Below are 21,005 nucleotides of genomic sequence, written 5' to 3'. Positions count from 1 at the left end.
CTGGAAGGGGATGGAATCAGATCATGAGTTACTTCAGTGCCCACAGCCAAGACCAAGGTCTGTGGGGCTATCACTGAGGCACAGGCAGGCATGACTTCTATGTCTCTTGGCATATTGTGCCAGTGGCAAAACCAAGGTCAAATGGGGCTTCAGGCAAGTCCACAGGGGTCAGAACTGTTTCTGAGTTTAGTTAAGACCACTGTAAGGACATCAACCCCTTGGTTTGGGCCTGCTTTATTAAAATAGACTTCTTTGGTCTTGGGCCATTCCTTGAGGTTTCATAGTCTCCTACCTATAAAGGCAATGTAGTCTGTGAACACTGCCAAATAACTGTTGCCAGGGGATGATACAAGCTGGAAACCTTCTGTTCTGCTGTATTGCTGATGTCCAGTCCATCCCTCTCCCACTCTCCCGACCCTCCACTGGCAACACTAGTCTGTTCTCTATGTCTGTGAGCCTGTTTCTTTTTTGTAGATAGGTTGATTTGTGCCATACTTTATATTCCATGTGTGAGTGATGTCATATGGTGTTTGACTTTCTCTTTCTGACTGATTTCACTTAATATGACACTCTCTAGATCCATCCATGTTGTGGCAAATGGCATTATTTCATTGTTTTTATGGCTGAGTAGTATTCCATTGTATATGTGTACCACATCTTCTTTATCCATTCAGCCATTCCATGTCTTAGCTATTGTGAATAGTGCTGCTATGAACATAGGAGAAAATGTATCTTTTTGAATTATAGTTTGTCTGGATTACATGCCCAGGAGTGAAATTGCTGGATCATATGGTAATTCTATTTTTAGATTTCTGCAGAATCTCCATACTATTTTTCATAGTGACCGCACCAACTTACGTACACACCAGCAGTGTAGGAGGGTTCCTTTTTCCCACACCCTCTCCAACATTTGTTATTAGACTTTTTAAAGCTGGCTATTCTGACAGGTGTGAGATGGTGTCTCTCTGTAATTTTGATTTGCATTTCTCTAATAATTAGTGACATTGAGCATCTTTTCATGTCAAAAAGGGTATTTTAAAAATAATAGTCTCCTCGGGGGACACTCTCCATCCCCCTTCTGATGTCTATGTCAGAAGCTTTCTCTGTCCCTTTTTCACTTTAATAAAACTCTGTTATACAAAAGCTCTTGAGTGATCAAGCCTGGTCCCTGGTCCCGAAGTTAAATCTTCTTCTTTGGAGATCACGAATCCGACACCGTTCACTGTAAGGTGTCATCTTGGGGGCTTGTCCAGGATCTTCAGGACAAGGTAAGAATGCTCAGAGCACTAGCCTCTGTGCTTTCTCCGTATGCATATTTTCTGCTTTACTTTACTAACTCTACGGTGTGCTGTGTAAATGAACGACATGCCCTGCACGAAGCAAGTGATGAGCCCTGCTTTGCAGTTTTGCAGTGCCTCCTAATGACTGAAGGCAGCCCCCAAAAGGGGAGCCTTGTTGGGGGTTTGTACTGACCTGCCAATGCCAAGAGACACCCAAGGTCCCTGCTAGGGGAGCAGCCAGAAATGGACAAAGCATGTGGACTGAACTTTCCTTTCTCAGTTACTTTTTCCTGCTCTCGTTGACAATTCCATGTTTGTGTGGGGAATTAGAACTAACATAATCTGTCGGATCATAGACTTTCAAGGGACTTGTGATCCATGCTCTAATTGTGTACTTTTGCTTAGACCCCATGTATGGAAGTGCTTAGCCTTGCCAGACGAGGCAAGCCTTGCTAGAAAGTTACTAGCAGCACGTATGGAGCAAGGTGGAAATCTAGCTCCAGCAGCATGTTTTGAATTGAGGAAGAGCTCTAGCTCCAGGGATGTCTCTCAGGCTAGAGATCACTCTCTTGGCTGCCTGCCTCAGGGGCCAGCTACCTGAAAGTGAGTCTCTGTCACAGCGGTGTCTCCTATCTCTGTGGATAAAAGCACTACTGGTGACCGTGAGGTTTCTGAGGATATGAATTGGGAATTGAAGGATCTGTTCAGATTGGAAATGCAACAGCCTTCTTCTTTTGGTAGTGCTAGCTCCTAGCAGACCAGAGAAGGCTCTCTGATGGCCTTTGTCTCAACTCCCTAGATATATTCCTTTTGTGGAATCTGTGGAAATGAACTGGAAGAATTGGTCCTAGTAGCTGGAGGACGAAAATAACTTTTTTCTCGCTGGCCAACCCTCCACCACCTCTTTTGCCATCACATATACTGGTGTGGTGACACGCAGAAGGGACATCTTGATTGTTGTTCATCCCTTTATGACTCACCATTTCTACTGCAGTCAGGACTGTACTCAGGAATGTGCACAGACACACATGATATGGATGCTTCCCCTAGTGGTACTAGCTTGGGAAACATTCTGGAAAGCTCCCCTGCTTCACCTTGAGTGGCATCAGAGAAAAGGGAAAATCAAAGAAAGGTCTTGGTGGTTTGGAACTAAGTCAGTTTGGGATGTCATCAGGTCTATTTATTCCTGGTGTATCTCCACCCTGCCTTGGAGGTAGAACCGAGAGGGATGAGAAAGACACCTGCATAAGTAAGGGACAGACTAAGTCCAACCAGGGAAGGAAAGCTTCAGTGGAGAGTCTGTCTACACACCCATATAGAGCAGGGAAGGATGATTCTGGTGGAAAAAAGCCATGGCTTTGGATGCCTCTTTTTTCTGTCTTACAGATGAAAACTAGCAGTTCCAGAACCACTTCTTTAAAATGCATTTAAAAGAACTGGGACAAGTTTGATGCCCAGAGTTTAAAAAAGACACTCTTGATCTTCTTCTGTGATACTGAATGGCCACAGTATCCTTTAGAAGTCAGGGAATTCTGACCTATTGAAGGATCTCAATTATTACTGTTTTACAGCTAGACCGGTTCTGTAGAAAACAAGAGAAATGGGTAGAAGTGACATATGTGTTGCTCTTTATCTCTCTGTGAGACATGCCAGACTTATGTCCTAAGGGTGCAGATTTGGCTGTGAAACCTTCAGCTGCCTCCTGTTCTCTTACTTTGTCCCTGTATCTGGGGCTCCCAACCGAACAGGCTGAGAATTGGGGCACCCTCCCAGGAGGGGTTACCTCAGTCTTGGTAGAAATTCAAACAGTACAGTTGCAGTCGAGACTATCAAGAAGATCCAAAAAGTACATAGAAGGTTTACGGGACTAACTTTACTTTATGCAACTTACTTGGAGAGATGTAATGTATGTCTTGGGACAGACGCTGACTCCTGACTCGAAAACTTGAGTTTTAGGGGAAGCTACTACTTTTGGAGATGAATGGCTTGAACATGAGGCAAGGGGAAAGAGGGAGTATGAAATAGTTCTCCTTCCTACTAGGAGCCAAGTGGTTCCAATAACAGAGCCACTTTGTCAGAAGTATTCCTGAAGGACTCAAGTGAGCACATGCTGAGATTTTAGACTATGCTAAGTTGTTTGACACAGAACAAGAAGAGAAGGAAACTCTTGGTAAATTCCTAGATAGATATGGGAGGCTCTCTGCAAGTTTACTGATGTCGATCTTGAAAGTGCAGAGGGAATGGTCTTAAAAGATAGATTTCTCACTCAGTTGGCTCCAGATATCTGCTGTAAGTTATGAAAACAGGCATTTGGACCAAATCAGTCTTTAGAAAAACTGTTATAGCTGGCTCAGATAGTGTATTATGGTAGAGAATATAAGGAGGAAAATAAGAGGCAAAAAAGAACCAGGCAAAAGACTGAAGCCTCAACAACAGCTATTAGATATGCTCTGAAACAGCCTGAGAAGAATGCCCAGAGGAACCCAGGTGAAAGGGGACGGGCTTGCTATTACTGTGGAAAGGAGGGGCATCTCAAGTGAAGTTGCTCTCAGGGATCTAAGCCACCCCTGGTTCCATGTCCAGTCTGTAAAGGACCACACTGGAGAAGAGATAGCTCTCTGAGGCATAGGCCCCAGGGGTTGGACTCAGGACAGTCAGGACTGAAGGTTCCTGGGAGTCCCCACACAAGCTCCCATCCTAATAACACCTGAGGAACCCTGGATATTATAAACTGTGGGGGCCAATCAGTCGATTTTCTTTTGGACACTGGGGCAACTTTCTCTGTGCTCACTGAAGCCCCTGGTCCACTTTCCTCCTGATTCACTAATGTAATGGGACTGTCAGGACGAGCCACTCGCTATTATTTAAGTCATCCTTTAAGCTACAGCTGGGACTTCTGTGCTATTTTCTGAACATGCTGGAGTCTCCCTCACCCCTTTGGGGGGGGGGGGGATATACTGAGGAAGCGCTAGGCCTCTGCTTTCATGAATGTGGAGCCTGCTCTTTCTCTCCCAATAATTGAACAAAATGTAAATCCCAGAGGGTGGGCTGATGGAAAAACTATGGGTTGAGCTCAAAATGCTGTTCCTGTTGTTATCAATCTCAAAGACCCTCACCTATTTTCACATCAAAAGCAGTATCCATTAACGCCTGAGGTGTTAAGCAAAGGTTAAAACCCATTATTGAAAATTTAAAGGAGCAGGGGCTATTAATTCCCTCTAATAGTCCATGCAACACTCCTATTTTAGGTGTAAAAAAGTCAAATGATAAATGGAGACTAGTTCAAGATTTATGAAAATAAATGAGGCTATGGTTCCTTTTACTCATATGCCAAAAACAAATGGATTTTCTTGCTTACGGGTCCAGGTAGACACTTTTGCTGGATGGATTGAGGTCTTTCCCTGCCATAGTGAACAGGCTAAAGAAGTTATAAAAATTTTAATCCATGAAATTATTCCCAGGTTTGGGCTGCCGTGGAGCCTCCAGAGTGACAAGGGCTCCGCCTTTAAAGCTGCTGTAACTCAAGGGGTGTCAAAAGCTCTAGGAATAGAATATCACTTACACTGTTCCTGGAGACCCCAATCTTTGGGAAAGGTAGAAAAAAGCTAATGACATTATTAAGAGACATCTGCATAAGCTAACTCAGGAAACACAAGACAGTTGGTTTAAAATTTTACCCATAGCTTTAATGAGGGCTTAAACTGCCCCTAAGAAGAAGGGACTGTCTCTATGACAGACTGTTTTTGTGCACAGATATTATCATAGATCCTGAAGCATTAAAATTAACTATGTGACTCAGCTTTTAGCTTTTCAACAGACATTACTGGGAGACTAACTCCTGACCCAGCCTTTGAGTCAAACAAGCCACTGTTTGAGCCAGGAACCAAGATGGACCTAAGAGTCTAGGTGGGCTTGCTTCTGCTGACTCGAAAAGTCCTGAGTCTGCCTCAAGACAGCACATTTCTGTCCTGGACTCATTCCTACACTGCATTCCACAATTGGTTTAATTTCTGGGTCTGTGAAGCATTCCCCTCCTCATCAACTGAAGACTTCCTACAGTGTGTCTCTCCACTTCAAGGAAAGGACTTTCTTCAACTCTGAGAATACCTTCACCAACAAGTCATATGTGACACCTCTTCTTGATCTGATGACATCTAACAATCCTAAGATGAACTGATGTAACTATGGACATAATGTAACTTTTAATTTTGATTATGTTTTAACTTGGTTTGATGACTATTTTGCTGAACATAATAAGGTAAATGGGTCTAGATATTGTGGTTTTCTACCTGATGTTTATCAAATATGGGATGAGGTCATATGGCTAACTCCTAAAAAGGGACACCTACTATCTAATGTTCCCATATACTGGGAACAAATAGAGCCATCCCCAGAAGTTAGCTGACAACTTAATTATAATGATTGGAAACAACTGGGATTTTTGCCTCAAGAAATATACAATTCAACATGCTAGTGTTTTCCAATCCCAGTTTATGTCCTCCTTTTGCCTGGCCAGGGGCTGATTGGACTGGATCCCTCAGTCACACTGGTTTGCTCCAAATGGGACCTACTGTATATGTGGCTCTTACTGATGGGTGTGGCTTCCTCCTGGCTGGATAGGAAGATGCACCCTAGGTCTAACTTTTACTCATGGCTTCATATTTTCAGAGCTTCCAGAGTGTCAGGCAGGCCGGACGGCTCAGTGAGGTGCATAGCACCAGGGACCTGAGTCATGTTTCCTGTTAGCTGGGAAGAAAAAACAGCATTCCTTGACCAAATTAGGAAGACTTCCCGTACACACCAACCAGAAAGAGACAGGACATGCGCTCATCCTGTCTAGCCAATCAGGTAACGCCAGCTACTCCTATAACTGAGACAAAGAACTGACTGTATATAAACCACCATATCCCTTTGTTCGGGGTCCCTGTCAGATTCCGCTGTGTCGGATGACACTCGGACCCTAGTGCGCTAGAAATAAACTCCCTTCCTGCCTTTTTGCATTACTATGGAGGACTTGCTTTCTCTCGTCCGTTCGGAGATACGGGCTCGGTGCATAACACAGAGAAGCCTACTAATCTGCCACACTTAAAACTTGTTGGGCAAGATTTGTATTTCACTGGTATAATTATCTGGCTACAATATTCATTCCCTCTCTGGGTTATGCTATGAGTTGATGCTCTGATTAACTTTCAGCTCTTAATGCTGAACAAATACAAATTAGGTGGTTTTACAAAACAAAGACTTGGACACAACTGAGCGACTTCACACTCACACACACACACAAAACAGATTGGCCTTAGATATTCTAACTGCTGCACAAGGAGGAACTTCTGCCATTATTCATACCTAATATGAGTACTAATTTTACTCACTTTACTAAACACATGAACAAGATGATTCAGGCTATGGATTCTCCTGCAGCCTCAGTCACCTCACTTTGGGAAATGTTAACTAGCTCCCCATGGTGGAAAACTATCTTAATCATAATAATTCTAATTGTTCTGTTTTTACCATTTGCTCCCTGCATCTGTAACTGTGTGACTGGATTTGTTTCTAACCATCTGAAAGCTTTTAAGTTACAAATGCTTGTCCAGAGTCCTACAAGTGCCATGACCTCCTCTAATTATTACTTGGGGCCCCTGGATCAGAGACCCTCCATCTGAGGGTTAGGAGAATATGTTGCCTCAAAAATTTAGGGACCATGCCCCATCACAGCAGGAAGAGGTTATGGAATGAAAATGATACCCCTTTCCCTTGGCAACATAATTCTCCTAAAAGAAAAGGGTGAATGAGAAAGTCAGTTCCTAGGCAGGTTGATAAGTCTGGGGTCCCTGAGGAGGAGAAAGGGGTTTGAGGCTCTTGAAGGGGAGATAGGGGTCTGGGGTTCTCAAGGAGGAGGAAAGGACAAACTTTTTTTTTCCCTCTACATTCCTTAGTCACACAAAATGGATTTTTTTCTTTAAGCCCAGAACTGATAATTACGCAACAAACAACTCAGTTTAAACTCTGTACTAGGCAGTATATAACAACAATGTATCCTGCTTGAGGACAGTTTCTCCTTCCTGAAAACCTTCTGGCTAATCCTGTTATCTTAAAATGTAAATTATGGGAGTGGGTCTAGTAAGATCTTTGCAACCTTGAGACATTCTTTTGATTTATTGTAATAACTCATGTCAATGGACATGAGTTTGAGTAAACTCTGGGTGTTGGTGATGGACAGAGAGGCCTGGCATGCTGCAGTCCGTGGGGTCGCAGAGTCAGACACGACTGAGCAACTGAACTGAACTGAATAACTAATTTAAAAAGTATATAACTCCCTTATTAACACTAGTGAGGGGGCACTTCTGATGTCTATGTCAGAAGTTTTCTCTGTCCCTTTTCACTTTAATAAAACTCTGCTACACACACACACACACAAAGTCTTCTCTATGTGTATATAGAATTTATTACTATTACCATTGAAGATAATCTGCATTTGTTATTGGTGGTGGGATTGAAACAAAATACATATCTGACATTTTAAGATTTAGGAATGATTTCAAAAATTATTTTACTTAGATTTAAAGATAAGAAAACCAAGGCAAAGAGAAGTTAAGTTAGTTGTGAAAGTCAAAGCTATAAGGGATAAAGCAGAAATTCAAATTGATTTCTTTGTTATTTTATAGTTTGAGTGATGGGTTCTTTAGAGGGGTACTGTTTAATTTCCAAGTATTTGGAGGGATTTTTCTAAATATCTTACTGTTAACGATTTCTAATTTAATTTTATTGTAAAGAAAACAAACTCTGTCATATTTCAAATATTCAAAATTTCACAGAGCCTTATGTTTATTTTTGGTAATAAATCTTTTCCTGGTATCTACTTTGTCTGATATTAACATAGTTAAGCCTGACATAAAGAGAGGTTTTTATATTTACTGTATGTCATATCATTTTTCTTTCTTTTGTTTTCAAACTATGTCTTTTTATAGATAGGACATGGTTGAATCTTCTAATTTAATCTAGACTGACAATATCTGTCTTTGATCAATGCAAACAAATAGAGGAAGACAATAGAATGGGAAAGACTAGAGATCTCTTCAAGAAAATTAGAAATACCAAGGGAACATTTCATGCAAAGATGGATTCAATAAAGGACAGAAATGGTATGGACCTAAGAGAAGCAGAAGATATTAAGAAGAGGTGGCAAGAATACACAGAGGAACTGTACAAAAAAGATCTTCATGACCCATATAATCATGATGGTGTGATCACTCACCTAGAGCCAGACATCTTGGAATGCAAAGTCAAGTGGGCCTTAGGAAGCATCACTACAAACAAAGCATGTGGAGGTGATGGAATTCCAGTTGAGCTATTTCAAATCCTAAAAGATGATGCTGTGAAAGTGCTGCACTCAATATGCCAGCAAATTTGGAAAACTCAGCAGTGGCCACAGGACTGGAAAAGGTCAGTTTTCATTCCAATCCCAAAGAAAGGCAATGCCAAAGAATGTTCAAACTACCACCAATTACACTCATTCACACACTAGCAAAGTAATGCTCAAAATTCTCCAAGCCAGGCTTCAACAGTACATGAACTGGGAACTTCCAGATGTTCAAGCTGGATTTAGCAAAGGCAGAGGAACAAGAGATCAAATTGCCAACCTCCTCCAGATCATGGAAAAAGCAAGAGAGTTCCAGAAACACATCTGTTTCTGCTTTATTGACTATGCCAAAGCCTTTGATGATGTGCATCACCACAAACTGTGGAAAATTCTGAAAGAGATGGGAATACCAGACCACCTGACCTGCCTCCTGAGAAATCTGTATGCAGGTCAAGAAGCAACAGTTAGAAGTGGACATGGAACAAGACACTGGTTCCAAATTGGGAAAGGAGTACATCAAGGCTGTATATTGTCACCCTGCTTATTTAACTTATATGCAGAGTACATCATGAGAAATGCTGGACTGGATGAAATACGAGCTGGAGTCAAGATTGCCAGGAGAAATATCAATAACCTCAGATATGCAGATGATACCACCCTATGGCAGAAAGTGATGAAGAACTAAAGAGCCTCTTGATGAAAGTGAAAGAGGAAAGTGAAAAAGTTGGCTTAAAACTAAACATTCAGAAAACTAAGTCATGGCATCTGGTTCCATCTCTTCATGGCAAATAGATGGGGCAACAGTGGAAAACAGTGACAGATTTTATTTTTAGGGGGTCCAAAATCACTGCAGATGGTGACTGCAGCAATGAAATTAAAAGATAATTGCTCCTTGAAAGAAAAGCTATGACCAACCTAGACAGCATATTAAAAAGCAGAGACATTACTTTGTCAACAAAGGTCCATCTAGTCAAAGCTAAGGTTTTTCCAGTAGTCATGTATGGATGTGAGAGTTGGACTATAGAGAAATCTGAGTGCCAAAGAATTCATACTTTTGAACTGTGGTGTTGGAGAAGAGTCTTCAGAGTCTCCTGGACTGAGAGGAGATCCAACCATTCCATCCTAAAGGAAATCAATCCTGAATATTCATTGGAAGGACTGATGCTGAAGCTGAGACTCCAATACTTTGGCCACCTGATGCGAAGAACTGACTCATTTGAAAAGATCCTGATGCTGGGGAAGATTGAAGGCACAAGAAGGGGAAAACAGAGGATTAGATCGTTGGATGGCATCACTGACTCAAAGGACATGAGTTTGAGTAAACTCTAGGAGTTGGTGATGGACAGGGAGGCCTGGTGTGCTGCAGTCCATGGGGTCACAAAGAATCAGACACAACTGAGCGACTGAACTGAACTGAACTGGAATGTTTAGGCAATTGGTTTAATATGTTTAATGTAATTACTAATGATTTGGTTCAACCTTAGAGTATTGATGTTATCTTCTATTGTTTCATGCATTATTTGTTCTTCTTTTCCTCTTTTCTTGACTTATTTTCACATCATTAAATATTGTTTAGTATATAATCTTAGTTCATTATTGGTTTCCTAGCTATACTTTCAATATTTTTAATGATACTCTAGGGATTATAACATGCATGTTTAACTTAACCCAAGCTACTTAAGAGTTAATACTGTTATTAACTCTTATAAAAAGTTACTGTTATTACTTCATGTAGAAAAAGAAACAAAACCAAAATACTTTAGTACTTAAATTCCATTTGTGCCTCTTCCCATAGGTTTTTGTGACATTGTAGTCAAATATCTCCCATCATGTAATCTTACTATTTATTATTTTTACTTTAGATAATATAATAAAATGCTGTTTTCTCCCTTAAATAGTCATTCATCTTTAAATAAATTTTGGGAAGAAATATATTGTTTAAGTTTACTCATTTATTTATACTTTCTGGTGCTCTAATTCCCTTTTATAGATCCAAATTTAAATATACTGTCATTTATTTCAGGTTATGCCTTACCATTTTTCAAAGTAAAGATCTGCTCTATTAATTTTTAAACTTATATATAAAAATGTTCTTATCTCACTATCATTTTGAAGAATTTTTTTTGTTGAATTCTGATTTGACATCATTTTTCTTTCAGCACTTTAAGCTTCCTTTTTTATTGTATTTTGGCCTCCATATTTCTGATTAAATGTTACCTGTTATTTGTATCATTGTCCCTTGTGAATAATGTGTTGTTATCCTTTATCTGTCTTTAATATTTTCTCTCCATCTTGGCTTTTCAAAACTCTGCTGTTCCTAGATATGGTTCTGTTTATATTTATTTTAGTTGGGGCTAACTGTGTCTTACTCTTTTTTTAAACCAAATTTAGAAAATTTCCAATAACTACTTTTTATGCCCTTTCCTCTCTTCTCTTGGAAACAGTTACAGGTAGCTGAGCTCAGTTCAGTTCAGTTCATTTCAGTTGCTCAGTTGTGTCTGACTCTTTTACTGCCCCATGGCCTGCAGCACGCCAGGCTTCCCTGTCTGTCACCAACTCCTGGAGCTTCCTGAAACTCATGTCCATTGAGTCAGTGATGCTATCCAAACATCTCATCCTCCGTTGTTCTCTTCTCCTCGTGCCTTCAATATTTCCCAGCATCAGGGTCTTTTCTAGTGAGTCAATTCTTCATATCAGGTGGTCAAAGTATTGGAGTTTCAGCTTCAGCATCAATCCTTCCAATGAATATTCAGGACTGATTTCCTTTAGGATGGACTGGTTCGATCTCCTTGCAGTCCAGGAGACTCTGAAGACTCTTCTCCAACACCACAGTTCAAAATGCTTTGGCTCTCAGCTTTAGAGTCCAACTCTCACATCCATACCTGACTACTGGAAAAACCATGCAGGTTACTTGTTACTCAGACTTGTTACTGTGTCTGAGAATAAGTCACTGAAGCATTAGTTAATTTTTTAAAATATCTTAAATGATACTGTGTGTTCATATCGGGTAATTGCTATTGATTTGTCTTCAAGTTCTCTAAACCTTTCTTTAGTACTAAATCTTTAATCTGATGTTAAAGTCAATCTGTATATTTTTATTTTAGATATTAATAGTTCATTAATCCATGGTAAAATCTCCATCTGTTTCTTTTCTATAGTTTCTATTTTTGTGTTGAGATTCTCAGTTCTTCTCTTATTATGGCCATCTTTGCCTCAGGATCCTTGAACCTATTTTTTACAGCTTCTTTAAAATCTTTTTCTACCAATTCTAACATGTGGATCATCTTGGGGCCTTATTCTATGGACTATTTATTTTCTTAAATATGAGTCTCATTTTCATATTCCTTTGAATGTGCAGTAATTTTTAGTTTTATACTAAACATTTTGGATGAAACTTTGTAAAGAATTGAGATTATGACATCATCCCTGCAAACCTGTAGAATTTTTTTCTTATCAGGCAGTTAAATGGCAAATATTCTGGTTCTTGTCAGGTGTGGTTTTTCAGATAGGTCAATTTTGCCTTTGAGCTTAATCCTAAAGTGTGATTCTTTCTGGAGGTCATGGTCCTAACTCTTAAAGCATTGTCTTTCAGGAATTTTAACTGAATGCCAGAGGTACTCAGTGAGCTCTCTTAACACTGGTTCTTCAGTATCTCCTATCACTGCAGCTCCTCTGGTATTTTCATTTATTACTTGGTCCTGCAGCAGGCAGTCTCTGCTACATGAAGTCTTACTTTTCATATTGGTCTAGAACCTGCAGCAAATCCTCATTCAGTATTCTACCCCCAACCCCCTCACATATCTATTTCTCCTTCAGTCACCTGCTCTGTAAATTACAGAGTTTTTTAGCAGACTGATATTCTAATATCTGATATTCTAAGAGACTTTGTTTTCTTGGGCTCCAAAGTCACTGCAGATGGTTACTGCAGCCATGAAATTTTTAAAAGACACTTGCTCCTTGGAAAAAAAGCTATGACCAACCTAGACAGCATACTAAAAACCAGAGACATCACTTTGCAGACAAAGGTCCATCTCATCAAAGCTATGGTTTTTCCAGTAGTCATGTATGGATATGAGAGTTGGACTATAAATAAAGCTGAGCACAGAATTGATGCTTTTGAACTGTGGTGTTGGAGAAGACTCTTGAGAGTCTCTTGGACTGCAAGGATATCCAACCAGTCCATTCTAAAGGAAATCAATCCTGAATATTCATTGGAAGGACTGATGCTGAAGCTGAAACTCCAATACTTGGAGTTTCGCACTTGATGTGAAGAACTGACTCACTGGAAAAGACCGTGATGCAGGGAAAGATTGAAGGCAGGAGGAGAAGGGGACAACAGAGGATGAGATGGTTGGATGGCATCACCGACTCGATGGACATGAGTTTGAGCAAGCTCCAGAAGTTGGTGACAGTCATGGAAGCCTGGCATGCTACAGTCCATGGGGTTGAAAAGAGTCGGACAGGACCGAGCAACTGAACTGAACTGATATCCTAATTTCTGCTTCCTCGGCTCATTGAGATTGAAGTTTAACTTGATCTTCAACTCCCTGAGTTTGGTCAGGAAAACCATGGTAGTCACCGTGTATACTACCCTATATATGAGATATACCTATGGCTGATCTCACAAGGATCAAAGTCCTGCTGTGACCGTTTTCCAGTGCCTAAAAAGAATTGTTTCATGTGTTTTGCCGAGTTTTATCCTTATTTATAGCAGGAAGGCAGGTCTTTTTATACCAGTAACTCTGTCATGGCTGGAATAAAGAATCCATGGGTTTCTGTTTAATTTTCACAAAACCTTGTGGGATGTAATTTGTGAAGTAGGTACAGTTATTATAACCCAATTTTATGGAGAATTAAACTCAGATGAACTGCTGAGTGGGGGAATCACATTTAAAACCTGGGCAGTTAGATTCAGACTCCATGAATCTGATTTAATAAATGATACTGCTTCTGCAATGTGAAATTATATTTACTACCTTTGTGGCATTTATCACACTCTTTTTTCTCATATTTATTGATATTTGTTTTTTAAACTTTGCTACCTCTTCTAATGTGTACAGACAACACAATTCCTGTCTACAACTGCTACCCCACTGCCTAGCACAGGCTCTTGGTTAGCATTCAATAAATATTTGTTGAAAGAATGAACATAGATGAGAGCATTATAAAACAATTTTGAAAAGAGGCTTTTTTCTACGTATTTGCTATTTTCGACTTCATCTTGTCTGCCACCTAGTGGCATCAAAATTCTACAGCATAGTATGGCTAAGGAAACTCAAATGGGGGCTCTGTATCAACCTAGAGGGGTGGGATGGGGAGGGAGAGGGGAGGGAAGTTCAAAAGGGATGAGATATACCTATGGCTGGTTCATATTGAGGTTTGACAGAAAACAATAAATAAAAAATAAATTAATTTTTTAAAAAGGCCAAAAAAGAAAAAATTCTACAGCATAAACAACATCAGTCTAAAGACGGGAAATAGGCAAAAAAGGTGATATGTATTATTAGAATCTTTAGAATTATATACATCAACATATAATTATATGAGAAGAAAGAGTTATAGCAGGATTTCCATTCTTGATAAGATAGCAGTAATTAGAAATCAGTCTCAGGAGTGATCAAGACACCACTGACAAACAATGCCAGTAGTTTGATGAAGTGAGCAGAGTTGATGTGTTCGATTGGTGAGTGTAGGCATTACTTTGGTTTGAAGTTAAAAAAAAAATGACATCCAAATATGGTGCTTTGGATATGTTATTTAAAAAAGAAAAACTTGCTTATAGTTGTTTCTAAAGCCTTTGTTGTCTTCCCTGTGTCTCAGACGGTAAAGAATCTGCCTGCAATGAAGGAGACCAGGGTTCAATCCCTGGTGGAGAAGATCACCTGGAGAAGGGAATTGTAACCTGCTTTGGTATTCTTGCCTGGGAAATCCCACCAACAGAGGAATATGGCAAGCTACAGTCCTTGAGGTCACAAAGGGTTGGACATGACTGAACAGCAAACACTTCCACTTTTTTTTCAAAGCCTTTGTCTTACTTATTAGCATATTTTAAATGGCAGTACTCAGCTAATTAATTTCAAAATGTATCTTTGTTGAACCTAAAACCATACAGTTATGGTTCTTGTAGTCTTCTACATGACAAAACAATATGTACTTATTTTTATCAAAAGCAAAACTACATGATGGTTTTCAAGCTAATTTCTGTATTAACAAATCTGAAGATATGCAGTAGGCCTCACAATTTACATAAAATTAAAGAAAGGATGCTTCAGGAATGCAAATAAATGCAAAAAGGGAATATTTTAATTTTGATCCATGATTAGTATCAACCATCACAGTGTGGTAATAATACAAAAGAAAGATTCTGCATTCAGTGTATAACTAATGGTTATAAGCTATTTATAGACTGAATATCCTGATTATTTATTTTGAGAAATACATTTATGTTTCAGATTCTATTTTAAAAATCTGAGATCTTTAAAAACATTTTAATATTACAATCATATGCACTGATTTCTGTAGTTCTGCAACATGACAAGCCTAGAAAAATGATTTATTTCACTTAGTGCATAATTAATTGTATGAATTCACTGTTTAACCTCTATTGATTTCCACTTCTTAGTTAATGTTCAACTTAGAAACAGAAGCAAAAATTATTTGACAATAGAATAAAAAGGATACAGAAGTTAATCCTAGCATAATAGGGAAGATCATTTTACTTTTCATCTTTATATTGTATACCCTCCCCTCAGTAATTTTTAAGGACTTGAAAGGCCACTCTTAGTTTTAAAACAAAAGTTTCAAAGTCTAAATAGTGAACCTATTGAAACTAATCCTTGCATCTTTAGGAACCATAGCATTTTATTGTTTCTTATAGTACTATTTTGATTAATGTTCATTAAGTTATTTTTATAACACTGAATTGAATTTTGGCATGAACATGCCATTTACAATTTTTTATGATTACAAAAATGATTTGAAAATCCATCAAACCATTCTAATATCCAGGAGATATTTTGATTAATATGTAGGCAATGTTAATGGCACTTCATATGTGTAGTGAAAACCATGGACAAGGTGATGAATAATTACTTTCAGGTGCATCTCAATTCATTATTGTTTATGTATGCCTATAGATTTTCTGGGCTATTCCCAATTTCAAATATTTTATTGTGCTTACAAGTCACCAAAGTGGCTCAGAAATTCCAATATTTTAACATACTGAAGTACACATTATATTTCCAATATTGGCCCTTTCAAATGGAAATGAAATAAAATTCTTCCAATGTAACCATATGTCCTGATATTGGGTTTGGAAACTATGGTTGCATAAGGTGTTTCTAGAAAATATAGAGTCAAATTTTCTTTGGTATCACAGAGAATCTGTTTAGGTTCTTCAGTTTATTTAAAGCAAAAAGTTTCTTTCCAGCAGGTTATCTTAGAAATTTCAAAGTGAGTTTGTTGTCAGCAGGTCCTCGATGTCAAACTTAAGCGTATAAGTTTGAGGTCTCCACAGAGCTGTTAAGAATATCTGATGGAACTTCTATATCATTGTGCTACAGAGTTATAAATGAGTTTTAGCATGTTGGCAGATCTGCTCACATTATGAATCTTAATATAAATGATGGTCATGTTTCTCACTGGTTATTAACAGGGAAGGTGTTATGTTTTCATATTGATATTAGTTTTGTTATTTGTGTCCAAAAGAAATCCAGGATGTATGAGCTCAGAGAATGAACAAGACTAAAGTTTTAGGTAAATTGCTCTAAATTAGGCAGGGAGGTATAGAGGAATCATAATTCTAAGAAAAGAGCTATTTAAAAGATGTAACATAATCACTTTATCTTTGCGGTAGATTACACTGAGTACTTCCCATGATAAGATCAAGGTCTTTAGGGAACAAGACATAGGAGAGGACATTTATACAAAAAAAGATAGGGCTGGGTAACCTTGAGGATTCTAGGAAACCAAAAGCTAATACAGAGTTCTGAAGAGGACAGAAATATATAAAGGAAATCTTTAAGGACAATGATAAAAAGGTGATTCATACCTTTGGACAGTTGTCGCACTTGCCCCTTCATAACATCCTTTGAATAAGTTGTGTTATCACCAAATAAGCCATAAACTTTGGTGTCTTTGCTCATGGTTCATAGCTGGAATTTCTTTCTACCATTCTTTGTATCGCAGTCAGTTTTGGAAATCTTTCTCCTCCTTCTCACCCCTTACCTAACCTTATTCGATCCCTCCTTTCTTCCTGCAGTCATTTGCTACTGCAGTTGCCTGCCTTTTTATTTTGTCCTGCTTTATGATAGTTAATTATGGGTTTATTTCTTCCCTTAGGTTTTGAGATGCCCTTTGTGATCTCTATGATTGTCTAGCTAAACATAAATCAAGTAATAAAGAGATGGTTTTAGTTTTGTGATTACATTTCAATGGAATCTAAGTTAATCCTACAAGCTCACATCATACCCTCTGCTTGCATGGATAGTACTTACTTGCAGTTATTAACCCTTTATTTTACCTGTGCGCATGATTCAGGGCAAGGTCAGGTTTCCTCATTCGCAGATAGCATGCAACAAGCTTTGTCTCAATGAAACTTGCCACACTAGCTATATCTTCAGCAGATGCTTCAAATGGTTTTCCCAGAACCGCCCCTTTGCTGCAAAGCTTTAAAAGAAAAATAAATACAAGGCTTTAAATTTTCTAATCATCTTGACAAATAATTGATCTTTTAAATAAACTGTACATAATATATACACACACTTTTCCAAACAAGTAAAATATTAACATTTTGATTGTAAATGAAATTATTCCTGTTCACTATTAAGTGACTATAAGTAACACATTTTATTGTAAAATGCTTCCTGTAAAATATTTTAAAAGTATGATATATTTTAAAGGGGTGCCATTAGCTAAGAATGTCTGTTTTAAAAATAAAGCACACAATAAGCAAAGATATTAACAGAAAACCAGGTATAAATCATATTAAATACCAGTGCTTTTATGAAAACCCAGCTAAGCAATAATCTAGCACACTATCGAGTTTGATTTAATATAATAAGGGGTATCGGAAGTAAACTCCTAGGAGCCATTAACATGATTGGTGATTAATTTGAGTCTGAATCATATTCTCTAGGATGTTATTGAAAGAAAAGAAGTGAAAATTTATTAGAATTTATTGGCAGAGGCCACAGTATCTGAAAAACATGGCAGGAATGTGGAATTCTTAATAAAAATTCCAGGAAGTCAATGTCTTCTGGGCACCATAGATAAACAGTAGAGGAAGAAAATAATTAATTTTGGGGACAGGACCCCAAACATTAAGAAGTATCAATAATATGACAAGGATAGATCGGTACTTTTTTTTCCCCCTTAGAGTTTTCTACTGTTCCTTAGAATCAAGGCTGATGGGGGAGGAGAGACTCCATCACCACTTAGTGACCTTATTCAGAATATCTGCTTCTTTGCTATTTTTACATTTTTGCTCTTGCTATTTGCTATTTTTATTTCCTGTATGATTTTCTCACCAGGGATAGTAATGTTTGAGGATTAGTATCTATTTGTATATATCTCTGTGTAAGATTTCTTGTATTCTAAATCCTGTTTTTTAAGAAATGTTATCTAAACTAATTTTCTTTTATAGATTAAGTTGAGGTTGCCTTGCCATTTACATTAACATTATTGTCTATTTTTTAAAGTGCAAATAGGTTGAGAATGGGTTTATTCTGTTCTAAAATGTGTTTCTCTTCTTAATTTTATCCAACAACTATAAGCTGAAGGAAAATCTAGATGTTTTACATCCTTCGTTTGAATTGTTAGTTACCTGGTACCACCTGGATATTTTGTCAACTATGATAATTCATATCATTTTAAAAAGTCTTTTCCAATTTGATGGGATAAATTTTTTACTACATACATTCAGTCAATAAATATTTATTAATTACTAATAATCATCAGACAAAAAATACTACCCTTACATTTTAATTTGGTCTAATTAAATTGCTTTTATTTAATAGGTCTTTTTATTAAACTTTGGCTATTTTTAGTTCTGTGTAAATTCCTGTTTTTGCATTCATTGGCTATTTCCATTGATGTTGTAATCTTTTACTTATTAATTATGAGAGCTCTTTATAACTAGTATTCATTTTCCCTTACAACTATGTACACAAAATCAGACATAAAGGTTTTTCCTCCTCTAATTGCCCTTCATAAAAGAGTCAACTTCTATCCATGTATCCTCAGAATACATTTCTCAGTTATTTGGCAAGGTGGGGGAACAAAGACTTTTATGGAAGATACAAAGTATTTGTAAATGACCTTAGTCAAAGCTAAGTTTTGATGCTTTATAAAGATTACCTGATAAAATTCATAATAAAAGAGACAAAGTATTTAAGAGTGATTTAGTAACTATTCCTGAGAGTATGACCTCACAAATGTCAGTGTGGTTGTAACCAGACTTTAAAATATAGTTTAAGAAAGTGTTATAGTTTGAACATGATAGCTTGAGAGAGCACCTCTCCTCTTCTACCAGTTTGATCCTATATGACCCTGAGATACCTAAAATAACAGTTGTTTAGGAAGAAAAAATGTTTTTGGATAACACAGCTTTTTAAAAAGTCAGTGGAAAACAACATAAGTAGAAATTATGTAGTGCCATTTGTTAGCATATCATTGTATTAAAATTCTAGACTTTCTTGAGTAGTTTTATCCTTTAAATTAAATCAGCATATTTCCCCCAAATCTTAAACGCTCAAACCTCATGGATTTTTTCACATAAAATCTTGAGCTTCCCTGGTGGCTCAGATGGCAAAGAATTCACCTGCAATGCAGGAGACCTAGGTTCAATCCCTGGGTCAGAAAGATCCCCTGGAGAAGGGAATGGCTACCCACTCCAGTATTCTTGCCTGGAGAATTCCAGGGACAGAGAAGCCTGTTTGTTTAAAATCTTAAACATAAAAGAAACAAGCCCCACGTTGTATATGTCCTTTGCCCCTTCCTCCTCTTTGTTCATATCAGGTGTGATAGACCAGATATAGCTCCTTTCTCAGGTATACTTTTTGTGGGATGAATACAGGGACCATTAGGGTAGTAACTTCCACAGATTCTACATGGCAAGAGGAAGCTGACCTTCAAGTTTAATAACATTAAGACTTTGTCTGAGAACACTGAAAGAAAGTGAAAAATAAGCGCCTGATCTAATGTTTGCTATAGTCTCTACTTCTATGAGTTTCAAGGCCAAAAAAAGGAATAAAATGATCAATCTTAACACTCCAGAGTGTATACTTTATGAAACCAAACTGTAAGCAAGGAAAGACAATAATAATTTTTCAGTTCACATTAAAATGGAAAAACACACAGCCTGTATATTTGTGGTGATCATGATTTATCAATCAAGTACTATAAGATAGAGAACTTTCTGATTTTATCAAAGGTTACCTTGTTTGTTTTCCAAAGTGATGTGCCTTTGAAATAAGCTTTGCAGTAAGGCAAATTGTTACAAATATGATGATGTTAAAGGTAGAAATATAGAAAATATAGGCAAAGTACTGGTATCAGGATTATAAAGAACATTTCAGATATTTTGCTGAATTTTAAAATTTCAGGTAGTCATTTGTGAAGACTAACAAATGAATTCTCTAGAAGACGAAGGACTTTAATATGCTGCTAAGTCACTTCAGTAGTCACAGTCCGACTCTGTGTGACCCCAGACGGCAGGCCAACAGGCTCTCCCGTCCCTGGGATTCTCCAGGCAAGAACACTGGAGTGGGTTGCCGTTTCCTTCTCCAATGCATGAAAGTGAAAAGTGAAAATGAAGTTGCTCAGTCGTGTCCGAATCCCAGCGACACCATGGACTGCAGCCCACCAGGCTCCTCCATCCATGGGATTTTCCAGGCAAGAGTACTGGAGTAGGGTGCCATTGCCTTCAATATGAGATGTATTTATTTGCATGCAGGAAGGGTGACTTATGTGAAAAAAGTCATGGAAACAAGGTAATAAAAAGTTTTAAACTACCTAATATAGTAAATTAATGAGAAGACTTTGAAATATAAAACAAAAATTAGGTGTGAAATTTTTGTTTTTAAAAAAAGCATGGACAAGTTAAAAGCATAATTTTTTAGGGAAAATGAAGTAAAAACTCTTATGGGTATAGTTGTTGGTTTCATGAGAAACTGGATATTAAAATTTCAATATTTAATAGTAAATTTCAGTAGTAAATTAAAATCACAGCTAAAATTTTAATAAAAAATACATACTTTACAAAATATATTGATAGTTTTCTGAAAATAGCCTGATAATACTTCAGAGTTATAAAAAGTTATTAAAAGCTTATAAACAGTTATTAAAAGTTTATAAAAAGTTATAAA

At 37.7% G+C, this 21,005-nt stretch overlaps 1 protein-coding gene across 1 annotated transcript in view; it reads right to left on the bottom strand.

Annotated features, from left to right (window-relative positions):
• The window catches only part of SPATA16 (spermatogenesis associated 16), a 382,020-nt gene that overhangs the window by 186,075 nt on the left and 174,940 nt on the right, over positions 1-21,005 (bottom strand). Inside the window, 1 exon segment of the mRNA XM_068968836.1 lies at positions 17,162-17,307. Within this exon segment, the coding sequence (XP_068824937.1) occupies positions 17,162-17,307 (146 nt within the window).

This window comes from Capricornis sumatraensis, chromosome 1 (assembly GCF_032405125.1).
Source record: "Capricornis sumatraensis isolate serow.1 chromosome 1, serow.2, whole genome shotgun sequence".
NCBI lineage: Eukaryota > Metazoa > Chordata > Mammalia > Artiodactyla > Bovidae > Capricornis > Capricornis sumatraensis.
Note: the sequence above shows the minus strand (reverse complement) of the source record. Positions and strands in the feature narration are given on the sequence as shown.